At 45.2% G+C, this 13,400-nt stretch overlaps 2 protein-coding genes across 2 annotated transcripts; both read left to right on the top strand.

The window, feature by feature from the left end:
• The first annotated feature begins 3,516 nt into the window (after positions 1–3,516).
• On the top strand, positions 3,517–7,301 carry LOC108937899 (E3 ubiquitin/ISG15 ligase TRIM25-like). Its single transcript, XM_029257639.1, has 6 exons — positions 3,517–4,021; positions 4,105–4,200; positions 5,035–5,268; positions 5,399–5,450; positions 5,917–6,123; positions 6,533–7,301. The coding sequence occupies exons 1-6, from the start codon at positions 3,539–3,541 to the stop codon at positions 7,111–7,113; spliced, it is 1,653 nt and encodes a 550-aa protein (XP_029113472.1). The 5' UTR covers positions 3,517–3,538; the 3' UTR covers positions 7,114–7,301.
• Positions 7,302–7,670: 369 nt separating this feature from the next.
• Positions 7,671–12,293, top strand: cbln12 (cerebellin 12). Its single transcript, XM_018758105.2, has 4 exons — positions 7,671–8,001; positions 10,267–10,626; positions 10,758–10,877; positions 11,230–12,293. The coding sequence occupies exons 2-4, from the start codon at positions 10,315–10,317 to the stop codon at positions 11,425–11,427; spliced, it is 630 nt and encodes a 209-aa protein (XP_018613621.1). The 5' UTR covers positions 7,671–8,001; positions 10,267–10,314; the 3' UTR covers positions 11,428–12,293.
• Positions 12,294–13,400: the final 1,107 nt, after the last annotated feature.

The following is a 13,400-nucleotide window of genomic DNA, read 5'->3' as shown; positions in this document are numbered from 1 at the left end:
AAGTCCTGCATGTTTTTAATTTAACTGTCGAAAGGCCAGATTTCAGTGCTAAATCGATCATATTTCAGGTGTCAAACATGAGCAGAACTTTTACTTTTTCCTGTTTCCTTTCTTTCTTATGACAGATATAAGAGAAAACATTCGATCACATGTACATTACAGTGTAGAACATACTGTATAGTTCCTTGTAAAATCAAATGAATTAAGATTTGAATAAGTGTACAAGACCATAATAATTCTTTAGTAAAAAAAAAAATCCGAATAAAAAAAATCTGCGGACCATTAAAATGTTCCAGTGCATTACGAAAGGGAAAATAATACTGAAAAGTTGCTTGCTAGAGAAATGTGTACTGGTAATTTACTGTACTGTATTAAAAAATAATAAGTAGTGTGTTGTGTCACTTTTCCCTGTCTGCCCTTAAGAGGGCGCCATTTCCCTGGAAATAGTCTGGGAGCAGCTCAGATCTACACAGTGGTTCACCAAGCGGTGGCGGGAAACCGGAAGTACAAGGAAGTCGAGGACAGGACAGGTCAGAGTCATCATTTCACCACCACCCCCACATTGTGACTGGGAGGGGGCAGGGGGGGTCACTCTCCTTCACTGCTGGGGGGAAATGCAGTTTGAAAACCAGTTCTAAAAGGTACCACTTGATACAGGGCATACAGGACAAGAAAGCCCTACAGAGGGTGGTCAAGAGCTCAGGAAATCATTGGCACACAGCTACCAGTAGTCCAGGACACCTACACCACACGCCGCCCCAGAAAGACGATGCACATCATGAAAGGTCACAATCACCCCACATGGGCGCTTTTCTCTTCCCTGCCATCTGCAAACAGCTTAGGTCTATTTGAACCCGCACTGCTAGGTACAGGAACAGCTTTTACCCCACTGCTGTAAGACTATACAACACTCACCAATGTGCCACCTTTAGTAACTATAGCTGGGCTGCTCCTCCTAAGCACATTGGTAAATTACACTGCCACTTGAAGCATTCTCAGGATGTCTACTGGTATTGTTGGTATTATTGTTATTGTTATATTACTCACTGTCATTGTTTTGTGCAGTATTTCTTTTGTCCTTGTCCATAGTCTGTGGAGAAGCACACACGCTATCTGAACCGCTTGTCCCACACAGGGTCGCGGGGAGCCGGAGTCTAACCCGGCAACATAGGGTGTAAGGCTGGAAGGGGAGGAGACACAGTCAGGATGGGACGCCAGTCCATCGCAAGGCACCCCAAGCGGGACATGAACCCCAGACACACTGGAGAGCAGAGCCCGGTCCAGCCCACTGCGCCGCCGCACACCCCGTGTGGAGAAGCATTCAAAAAGAATTTCATGATACCCATACACGGCACTTGTACTTATGACAATAAACTTGAAACCTGAAACTTGATAAATCGACATTCTTTATCTGCAGACAAATAGAAGAGTAAAAACAGTTTAACAGGTATATAACAGTAACTGTGAGCAGTTTACAGGCATTATGAGGTCTTAACAAGAGCACAGCATCCAGAGGGCCTCCATCCAGGAGAGCACTATGTACAAGGAATGTCCGGCAGCAGGTTGTGTTTGTGCTTCCGCACCTCCCGGTCCCTCCTATTCTCTGCTCACTTGGCCACTCCCTGCGTGACACCGCTGACCGTGGGCGGGCCCCCGTCTCACTGCTGGAGCTTAGTAGGACTGGGCGCCGAAGGTCGGTCACCTCGGTAAGTGGATCGGCACGGGGAAAGCGGTCCTCTTGGCCGAGCAGAGCCTCCGGCAGTCACCAATCACACAGAAAGGGGGCCCGAACCTACGAGGTGAGTGTTCAGTGCTTTGGGGTTTAGAATTGAAAGGCGAATACCCCGGTAAATATACAAACAATTGCTAAAGACTAGTACAGGAGCAGGACAGCAGGTGGGTGGTCTGAGCTCTTGATCTCCGCTGAACAGATTGGGATTGAGGCGCAGGAACTGCAGGATAAAATCTTCCATTGGTAGTGCTCTTGGCACACACCGTTTGGCCTTTTTATACCGTTGTTTCCTTTTGCAAAAGAAAGATTTTAAGTAATTCATTATGGAAGAGTTTTACCTTCTTGTTTTACAACAGCTATATATCAATATATAGACACATAGGCATCGTTTACTAGTGCTTCCAGGTCCTGAGAATAATCCAAATATGTTTCAGACTGAATGGATTATCTTCAACTAAATGGTTTCATAGGGAAAAGGAAACAGTTTAAAACTTGTAAAAATGTTTTGCAATCAATAAGCCACAAATATTGGATCCTAAACAGTTACAATTGCTGTTAAGGCAGCCATATCTCAGTGATCTCAATGAATCTGTAAACACAGGTAAAGCTGACAGATACAGGGTACAGTGAACGGAAAGTGTGATATAAGAATTAATCTACCAGTGTACTTCAGGTCGAGTCCCGGTAAACAACGCCAACGTGACCTCATTTTGGTCCTCAGGCTGCGGCCTTTGTAATTGGAACTGAGCATGAGGGTGAAACATCAATGAATCAATTGAAAAAAGGAATTTAGTAAGTTGCACACTTAGGCACCCAGTGTAATGTAATGGGTCTCATAACAGCATGATGAACAGCTATGTGAATGATCAGAATCACTTCTTATAATCTATAGTAGTTAGTCTTCACAATTCTTCTTTGTTTTGTGTTAGGCATACCCACACAGGTCCTCTGCAACGACAGCAATGCCCAGGAGGGGTGGTACTTGGACCCCCCACAGATTTATTTTCTGCTGGCTTACTTTGTTGGTATTTATTTATATGCTAGAGCTGTAGTTTTGGATTATTTTCAGGATCCTTGTTTAGCACTCTCACCTGGAGTGCTGCTCTGTGTCACTGTGGAGTTAAGACACACACACACTTTTTGAAACCACTTGTCCCAAGTGGGGTCACAGCGAACTGGAGCCTAATCCAGCAACGCAGGGCACAAGGCTGGAGGGGGAGGGGACACACCCAGAGCAGGACACCAGTCCATCACAAGGCACCCCAAGCAGGACTTGAACCCCAGACCCACTGGAGAGCAGAGACCAGCCAAGCCCACTACACCACTACACCACTGCACCCCCTGTGGAGAGAAGAGCACTCTATAAAAATAAGATGAAATGAAAGTTCTGTATGAGAAATCAGACAGATAAACATACACTCATGATCCCGAGTTGCATTCCAGATTTACATATCTCCTCTGCTTAGGGCCCACAGTTAGTTGTTCACCACTGGCACCTATTATAAATAAATGATGGCAGTTAACTGGCTGTAGGAAGTCATCAAAATGTTTTCAGCACATTCATCGAACAGTAAAATGGCAAGCTGAATCAGTAAATTGATCAGTCAATTATCTTCTCAATCATCTTTCACAGGTTAATATAGAATACACAATTTTGTATATTTTAGAACATTTTTATTATCCCACTGAGTTGTTTAATTTTGTTTCTTTGGCAGAAAATACCACATTAAGGTGTAAATCCTAGCTGCACGCAAACACACTCGTCAGCAGCCACACCAGTGCCCGTCTCACTTCAGCGGTATTTCCATGGTGCCCATGAAGGACAACAGCCCCATGCAAGAGGTCACCTGTGCTGTATGTCAGGACCTGTTCAGTGACCTCCATCCACTGCCGTGTGGACACGGCTTTTGCCCCACTTGTGCACGGGGTGCCTGGAAGAGGGCAGCAAGCGGGGACTTTCAATGTCCACAGTGCCAGGGTGAGGGAGACCCAGTCCCATGTGATGCCTGCCCCAGCCAACAAGGGGCAGCAGCGAAGACTTGCCTGCGCTGTGAGGTGTCTCTGTGCAATGAGCACCTGCAGCCCCACTTTGAGGGACCTGCCTTCCGCAACCACCTGCTAGTGGAGCCCCTGGCTGACCTGTCTGCCAGAAGGTGCCCCAAGCACCAGGAGATGCTGCGCTTCTACTGCATGGATGAGTGTGCGTACATCTGCGCAGACTGTGTCTTGGAGGGGACGCACACGCAGCACCAAGTCAAGGGGCTGAGGGTTATAGAAGACAACCTCAAGGTGGGTCATCTCTTCGGTGCTGGACCTTACAACAGGCAGTAAATTACACCGGAATCACACCAAAATCTCTGTGCGCTTCCCAGGTGACCCTCCGGGACTTTCTTCGGAGAGCGGAGGAACGGCTGAAGGAGAGCAAGCGACTGCTGGAGGAGCAGGAAGCTTTGGAGTCCATGCTTGCAGTGAGTAGCTGTGACAGACCTCACACTCTGCTGGCTCGCTCATCTAGATGATGGGTTTGTAAAGAACACTCAGCCGGAGCACATGCAGGAACCCGGAGCAGAAAGTTTTCCATGACACGCCGAGGAGAACTAAGTCTATATTCTGGTGACAGACCAGATGACTCTATTGGTGGTCCTCGACACTGGTGGTCCTTGAGTTATAACATATGGGTCTTACGACAACCGCTGTCCCATTAACCTTATTGTAGGATTTTCGCGTCTCGAGTTTCTACCATCTAAGAATGACGACCGACCGCTCCACCTGTGGTACGATACCATCGTTTGCCTCACTGTCTGGTGTCCAGCAGCAACAGCAGTCTGTTTACAAAACTTTTCAGTTGTGATTCCCTTCAGGTTCATTTTTGTTTGCAATGGCTAGAGGTGAAAAAATTAGTGTTCTGGTGCTGCTGAAAAGGGGGGTGCAGTGGCGCAGTGGGTTGGACTGGGTCCTGCTCTCCGGTGGGTGTGGGGTTTGAGTCCTGCTTGGGGTGCCTTGTGATGGACTGGCGTCCCATCCTGGGTGTGTCCCCTCCCCCTCCAGCCTTACACCCTGTGTTGCTGGGCTAGGCTCTGGCTCCCCATGACCCTGTATGGGACAAGCGGTTCTGACAGTGTGTGTGTGCTGCTGAAAAGGAAAAGCATAAGGAGACAGTGCATTTAGAAATGGAAGTGGAAATATTAGTGCTGTGTAAAAATGTTATTCTGATACTGATGTCTTAGCACTACCGGGTTTGTCCGATGTTCTCAGCCTACCCAGTTCAGTGTGAGCAAACCCATGGGTTCTGTGCTGTCTAGGAAACTTCGACTGCTGACAGCAGGCAGCTGGAGAAACTGGGGGTGAAGCTCCAGGCCCAGGTGGTGAGCTTTTCAGAGGCCCTGAAGGAGTACGCTCAGCGGGGCAGGGATGAGGCTCTGCTGCGGCTTCAGGAGAGCAGCACCATGGTGGCAAGAGACTTGATGGAGGCTGAAGATATCCACAGGGTCCTGGGCTCCTTGCTGCAGGAGAAGGACCCCTACCTTCTCATCTGGGTGAGACCTCTGGGCACAGCATGTATTCTTTCTCAAACTCTCAGAGACAAACACATTTCCATCCAGTCATCCACTAAGTCAGCATATCACACACTGACACACAATCTCTCTACATCCAGTCTTCCACTAGGGGACCCAGTCATGCACAGACACACCCGCTCACACTGATAGTCTTCTACCAGGTACCCCAAATCACAGTTTACTTAAGTGTTCAGACACTCGCATTCACACTATGTGGCTTAAATGTTGAAAAGGATTCAGCAGTTCTGAGGGACAGAGGGAGGAGCTCATTCCCCCCCCCCACATCAGAGCCAAAGTGAAGAAACTACAGACTTTTGGTTTTGAACCCCTTGAGCCTTGTATGGATTGCAGTGCAGATCACACAGCAGACTACCAGGTCCATAGTGTCCTTTGTGACTCCCGCTCTGAAATGAGTGTTTCTGCTTTTTACAGGCATTTCATTTGGGAGATAAAATGTAAGTTTTTATGTCCAGTGTTCCTCCCGAAAAGGGCATTTAGTCTGTTTGTGCGGTAGTGGACCCAGCAGCCAGACAGTGGAACTGCAGTGGCATTGAGCAGCCCAGGTGGAGACAGCTTGGTGGCACTGTTACTGTGGCGTCCATGCTGTGGCTTCCACCCTTCGTCTAGACACTGTGTGTGTGGTTCTGGTGGTACCTTCACCTGCCAAGCTGATTTGCTCTGGACGCAGGCTGCAGAAGGAGTTGGATGCGCCCCTCTTCTCCCCGGCACCCATCACGCTGGACAGAAAGCAGATGCTGGAGGCCATTGAGTGTAAATATCACCAGTTCATTGCTGAGACGATGAAGAGCCTGGTTGAGCTGAAGCACCAGTTCAGTAAGTGTGCCGTGTGTGCGCGCATGTGTGTACGGAGGATGGTGTTACTTTCCATCTATAATCTGAGGGGATAAACATGCTACAAGAATAGTTCAGTTTTTCAGGGTAGTTGAAATATGCTGCAAAATCTGTGCTCCCAGAGAGTTATTTAAAATAAAAAAGGTGATGTCAGCTCTGATACGAGTGTCTTCTGGGATGGGATCCTTAGTGTTAAGTGGGTTTCCTTGTAAAATATGGCTGCTTTTGCAATGGTCAAGAGTTTGGTGTCCATCCATCTAAGTTGTCTGCGTTCATGATGAAGTGACAATGAAATGATGATGAAATGATGATGAAATGGTACAGCACTTATGGGACTCTGAGAAATGGACTTTGGAGACTCTTGGTGTTAATCCTGCCCCCTCTTTTGCAGTAAGCAGCCCACTGACCCTGGACACAAACTCTGCCCATCCCCGCCTCAGCATTTCCGACGACCTGCGCACTGCCATGCGCGTGAGTGACCGTTTGCCCTGCAGCCCCCACCCGGACCGTTTCGACCACTGGTCCCAGGTCCTGACCACTCAAAGCTTCAGCTCAGGGCTCCACTATTGGGAGGTGGAGGCAGAGGGCTCCTGGGACATCGCCGTGGTGTATGGCAGCATTGGACGCAAAGGGAGGACCGGCACAGCCTTTGGGAGCAATCGGCTGTCTTGGAGCCTCATGCGGGAGCATGATGGGAAGCTAGCAGCTTGGCACAACAAGAGGAAGACACGACTGAATGCCACCATGTCCGGCACCCGCGTGTCCATATCTCTGGACTACAGAGCTGGCAAGATCACCTTCTGCGAGGTGGGAGCAGAGCTCACCCACCTGCACACCTTCAACTGCAGCTTCACCCAGCCAGTCCACCTGGGCTTTGGACTCTACAAAGCTGAACTCAGCAGCAGGATTTCTATAGTTACGGTGAAAGACATGTGTAACAATACGACTGACAAGGCTTTCAGTGACAGTTAGTGCATTCTTCTCTGCCCTGACCTTTAACATGAATTATGAGATGTTTATGAATATTTGGACACTGGATCCTGGATCAGTCACAGATTACGGTAAATAGACAGTATAGCAAATGTACATTTGACTGAACATTGTCACGTAGAAAAGCAACGTCAGCATGGATGTTTATTTGTATGAACGGAAAGATGTGACAACGGAAAATTTGTGTCTTTATTTCGGTTTTTATGTAATCATTTTTATGTAGCGATCAGCTTATGACAGATCATACTGCTCTGCACTTCCGCACTGGACTCGGAGCTGGGATTATGTTCATACATAAAGATAAGGATGAGCATAAGGTGAGTGAAGTGACTTTCCTCCAGGTGTGCCAACGGCATTTCAGCAGCTTCTGTGCCCAATCGATCAAACTGACAGAAGAGCAGAAATGGAGCGGAAGGAACACAAGCAGTGGAAAGAACATGAGATTCAGAATCCGTGCTGTATGTCTCAGTGCGGTGGCCAGCGATGGTACCCCTGACCTCTCTGTGTCACACATGGAACCATGGGACATCGTATGTGGCTATCAAGGCTCAAGGGTGGGGAGGAATAAGGGATGACGAGGGGGTGAAAAGGACAAGGTTATCCTGTACGTGAAGACCATGGTGGGACTGCATGCGTGGCTGGTGGGGGGCTGTAAGGAGGAGGAAGGACAGGGCTATGGAGGGAATGGTGAATGAGGCGGAGCAGAAAGAGAGGGGAGTAGGTGGGGGAGGCGCTCAGGAGCAGGGTGAGTTTGTAACACATCAGTCCCCTGGCAGACGAAGACGGAGAAAAGGCAGTGAGCAGGTTTTTTTCTCCTGGGACTAACAACACGAGCGAACATGACACTCATGGGAGACTAACCCGAAGCAGGTGAGCCTCTGCCGCTATTACGTGACCTGTGATATGGAGCTTCTCTCGCTTTACAGGGAAGGGTCAATAGAGCTGTGTCTCCATGAAGTGAGTAAGGAGAACTCAGTAGTAGAATTGATATGACATAAAAAGTGCTACACTGGACATTAATTTCTTCGTGAAGCACAGCAGGTGTGGATTTTATCTCTGCTCTGCTTTGCATTAGTGTGAAATATCTAATATTTTCATAGTTGTTGTGCAGTGCATCAAGTTCTGTCCTTGGCCATGACTGGATACATCTCAAATTATATCTAAAAAGGTTTTAATGAATCACTTGAACCAGCTGATTATGACTATGATACTTTTTATTCGTACTGCTAAGAGGTAAAGAAAACTAAAAGTATGGATTGTTGTCCCTTAAAGTATATATAAAATCATATAATTAGAGTTACATCTTTTAAATAACACTTAGGGAACTGAATTTTTCCTTATAGGACAACATATTGATTTCTCTCAAGATGAATTTTGTTACAAAGGAAAAGGCAAAATGAATACTGTGACTGACAACATTTTTATAAGTGAAAGATTTAAAAAGTATGTGTGTAAAATTTTTTATGTGTAGAAATACACCTTGAACAAGCACACGTTAGAATATTGAAACATATAGACCACTATTCAGTTATCTTATAGAACTCGGACGACTTTGCTAGGATTGTATTTAATCAGTTTATTTAGCACATTTTTACTGTAAGTGGGGATCACTGATTTACCAATCCGAAAACATCGTTTGAACCAATACTGCAACTTTTCTCTGGCTCTGACATTGAGTTTACGTTGGTGATGTACGTTGGTAAGACACACAGTGCAGTGATTTGGGCTTGACCAGCATTTAATTGAGGTTTACGAAGAATAAAAATGGAACTGTTAAGTAACACGCTAAGAAAAGAGAAAGAGGAGCAAGAAAAAAGACTGAGCACAGTACAGATGACTGGTGACCAAGGACTGACCACCAGCTGACCGAGAGAAACAGGTTTGGAGAGAGCGACAGTGATTGCTGTGTAGGAATGCACTTGGCTGGACACAGGGAGAGGGGGCTGGACGTCCGTGACTCTAAGGAGAGGAAAAGTGTGCGAGAGACAGATGGTCTCTCAGCAGAGGTGTTCTCCTCCCCCTCTCTTTTTCAGTATCCACCCCCACCCCCCTCTCTTTCTCGGACTCAGGTGGGTCCGACATCCTCAGCCAACCTCCATCCAGAACATTACCTCATTTCCTTTTTTTCGTCATTATCTGTATCATTATCTTCTACTGTCTATAGTGCTACAGTGTAAATTACATGTCCTATGCAGTTTTTTGTATTGTATATGTAAATCTTTTTTTAGGAATATTTATATTATCTATGTCTATTATATATTTTGTTTATTGTTTCCAGACACTGACCTGTATACTACACTGTCCTGTACCATGTTATCATGTATTTGCACTTGTCTGTAATACACTGCATTATATGTTCTACATAGCATAGAGGTCCAAAGATAAACGAAATTTCTTTTTCCTGTATGTGTAATTCAGCTACAGGTGGAATGACAATAAAGCTGACTTTGACTTTATGCCTTTAAAGTTCTTTTCTTTTACCTGACTCATAGATCATTTTCATGTATCCATCCATCCATCCATCCATCCATCAGTTTGCACCTAACCAGTGGCTGCAGAACTATGGCTCAAAACCCCTCCAGCAATCTAAAGAAAAATTGGCCAGAAAGCATGATGGAAAATAGATCCCCAGTGGAATCAATAGGTTCTTTGCCAGAACGTGCAGGGATTTTCCCAGTATGAGGGTTTAGTACTAGTTTTATACACATAAGCATATTTTCTCCCAACTGGAAGCTCACCACATTCGTTTCTGGTCAAGCAGCACAAATATTTCATGGGTACCGGGCTGGGAGTCTGTCGATCTAAATTCTAAATGCAGGGTTTGTCCTAGATCTATTCCCTTCCCTTGCGATCGTTGGGGATAGCCAAGAGGCTGCTGCGGGAGAAAACTTTTGATCACTGTCACTTCGCAATTCAGAAAGAACTCTTCACCACAACCCAACCATGACTTTTCAAAAAAATTAGTGAGACGGTTGGACAATTGCTTCAGTTTGAATTCTACTGAGCTGTACCCTGTAACTCAGATAAATAGGAGAAGTTTGACTCTAATACACGTACGGTACATGTGCAGCCCTTAAAAATTCTAGCTTCAGATATACAAGGTTTTCTTATTATAAATCTGTATTATATTTACAGGAAAACACCGTACCATCGTTAGTCTCCTGAGGAACACAAAGCAGTCACATGAAAACCAAGTCAGCTCCGACCACGAACATGGCTCAGTGGGAGAGGTGTTCTGCTCCCCAAATCCTAGCTCTGGTGCTGGGCCTGCTGCTTGTTGTAGAGGCCCAGGGCCAGAATGACACAGAGCCTATCGTCCTGGAGGGCAAGTGCCTGGTGGTGTGTGACTCCACACCGTCGTCAGAGCCAGCAGGCAATGCACTAGGCATGTCTGTGCGCTCTGGGACTGGACGCGTAGCCTTCTCCGTCACCCGGCAGACAAATCACGAGCCGACCGACATGAGCAACCGCACCATGATCATCTATTTCGACCAGGTGAGCTACCATCACCGACTAACTACCTGCACTAACAGTAGTGAAGTGACGTGCTTTAAGTTACTGCGCATGTGATATGATGATATAATGTAGATGCTCACATTTATTGTCTTACTCCTTCATTCTAACAGATTCTCGTGAATGTGGGAGGTCACTTTGATCAAGAGAGCAGTGTCTTCCTGGCCCCAAGAAGAGGGGTCTATAGTTTCAGTTTTCATGTGGTCAAGGCCTACAACAGACAGACGATACAAGTAAGGCTAAAGAATCCACGTACTTGCATACAACACGAAGGTAGAAGTGTTTTTTTGAACAAATGAACAGTTCAGTTATGTTAGCCCCATTTCATGCCATGTGGTACAGTCATTAGGTTCTAAGACTGGTGCCACGTGACTTTGCTGTGGTTGCAAGCAGCATCATGGGACAGCCACTCTTGAAACTTACTGACTGTACCACGTACCTTGCTGTTATTACGTACACGATATTTCTATCCATTTGATTAGTGTTTTGAGTTTAATCACACACTGCCTAGTTTTACGCAGCTTAAAACCACTGAACAACAGCTGTATGCAGAACAACAGGAATTATGTTTGAATTTTCACCAAGGTGAGTCTGATGCTGAATGGATGGCCAATGATCTCTGCCTTCGCCGGTGACCAAGATGTGACCCGAGAGGCAGCTACCAACGCAGGCTTGGTCATCATGGAGAGGGGTGACAAGGCCTACCTCAAGCTGGAGAGGGGAAACCTGATGGGTGGCTGGAAGTACTCCACCTTCTCTGGCTTCCTGGTCTTCCCCCTTTAAATGGAGAAAGGATGGGCAGAGTGGGGCAGAGTGGGGCAAAGAGAGGTGGTGTGGGGCTAAGGCAGTCATGGTAATGACAATTGTACTCTCAGACTTAGTGGGGGAAATAAGGACATTCCATTTGCATAATGCCACAAAAAAGAGTCTTGGTAGATGGAGAACGGAAAGCTTAAAGAAATGAGAGATGAAATATAGAAATACATAGACAAATATGAACACGTGAGAAAGGTCAATAGGGCTGGGATGATGGGTGGTATTTCTGGGACAGAAAGAAAGAAGACAATATATTGTATGTGTACAATACTCTAGCTATTTTATAATGTGGTGTTCAAACACATTAAAATGTTGAATGTATACACTGGAATTTAAAAAGCTTACAACAACCTAACTAAATTTATCATTGAAGTATATATATGATTGTTTCTAATCTTTTCTATTTGCAGAAATTAAAGGAAAAGCATAGAAGGGAAATTTTGCTAGTTGAACAGGGTGACCAATTTCTATCTAAAACTGGGCTGCTACGCTGGCCAGTCTTTCCCAGATTAACCCTTTGGATCCGCCAGATGTCATGACGAGATACTCAGTAACTGGCATTTACTGCTTTTAACTTCTGCTTTTGAGAAAATTCATCATGTTTGGAATGTTATTGTATAATATTAAGTGAAAAATTATTGAGGTCCAGTGCAATTTGTGTGCTATTTTTTGGGATCCCATCCTGAACAAGATTCTTTTCTTGCAAATTAGGGAAAGATCCTTTCATGTCTGCTTTAGTTTTGCGTCTAACAAAGTTTCATATATGCCTGTAATTCCTGTGGGGGGACTGGAAGTTGACTGACAATAAACTGATCATATTATTGTAATCAAAATTCTGTTGTTCATTTAGGTTAAATGCCTATTATTACAGTTATTGTTGTTGATCCCAGTAATGTCCATTTATTTGGATATTTCCCTTGACACTGGCAAACCAACTAGAGAACCATCAACAGCTCATGGAGGTTTAACATACAGAGGGAGAGGCTGTGCAGTCATGTCTTTTCCCTGCTGGACACGTTACCATGTCTTGGGGCCCTACGCTGGCTAATCTGACTGCTGTTTGTAAATATAGTTCACTCTATCAGAGTTGGCAGAGGCAGCCTGGAAACGCCGCAGTGAACAAAATGAGCAGCAACTCCCAACAACGCAGCAAACCGTCTGCTCCCTGCCCATGCGGTTCCGGCAGCAGATGGGGAATTTGGCGGGCTGGCCCTCACGTCTCCGCCAGGCCCCCATGGGTCCAATGCTGCGGCCTGTCAAAAGCAGTTAGGCACGGCACTCGAACCCGCAGCGGGGAACTGTGTAATCGAGGGCTGTGTGTAGGATTCACACACACCAGGGGCTTTCATGGCTTTTCTATATTGTATATACATAATTATTGTATCTACATAATTCTATGTATTGTATGTATAGAATTATGTAGATCCAATAATTATGTATATATTGTATGTATAATTTGGTTTTTCTATATTGTATATATATAATTATTGTATCGACATAATTCTACGTATTGTATGTATAGAATTATGTAGAATTGTGTTATATGTAATTATCTATATTGTACAAGTCTTTAGAGTTATTCTATATTGCATTGAATATAATTCTTAAAACATTGCAGAGATTATGAAGCTGTGTGGAACCCACAGCTACGGCATGCATTGTAAAACTATTGTTCACAGTTACTTTTACGCAAAAACAATATCAAGTAGATTTTTGCTGACTGAAAAAACAAAATCTCTGCACTTATTAAAGAAAATGTGTTGCGTAAGTTAACTTTCACTAAATGGCATTGCTCACAGCTGAAAGTACCTGGTCTTGCAGGATTGCAGGCTCACCTCACAGGTTTGAATATTCTCTGTCAAATTGAATAATTAGTATTTGTAGAGTTGCATAGACACAAATTTCATATATATATATATGAATATGTATCTTATATATTT

Source organism: Scleropages formosus, chromosome 1 (genome assembly GCF_900964775.1).
Source record: "Scleropages formosus chromosome 1, fSclFor1.1, whole genome shotgun sequence".
Taxonomy (NCBI): Eukaryota; Metazoa; Chordata; class Actinopteri; order Osteoglossiformes; family Osteoglossidae; genus Scleropages; species Scleropages formosus.
Note: the sequence above shows the minus strand (reverse complement) of the source record. Positions and strands in the feature narration are given on the sequence as shown.

Bases quoted from the DNA above. Each gene is read 5' to 3' on its own strand.
- LOC108937899 (XM_029257639.1), top strand. From the start codon at position 3,539: ATGGTGCCCATGAAGGACAACAGCCCCATGCAAGAGGTCACCTGTGCT. The intron at 4,022-4,104 runs GTGGGTCATCTC...TGCGCTTCCCAG, and splicing joins TTATAGAAGACAACCTCAAG to GTGACCCTCCGGGACTTTCT. The intron at 6,124-6,532 runs GTAAGTGTGCCG...CCTCTTTTGCAG, and splicing joins TGAGCTGAAGCACCAGTTCA to TAAGCAGCCCACTGACCCTG.
- cbln12 (XM_018758105.2), top strand. From the start codon at position 10,315: ATGAAAACCAAGTCAGCTCCGACCACGAACATGGCTCAGTGGGAGAGG. The intron at 10,627-10,757 runs GTGAGCTACCAT...TCATTCTAACAG, and splicing joins TGATCATCTATTTCGACCAG to ATTCTCGTGAATGTGGGAGG. The intron at 10,878-11,229 runs GTAAGGCTAAAG...ATTTTCACCAAG, and splicing joins ACAACAGACAGACGATACAA to GTGAGTCTGATGCTGAATGG.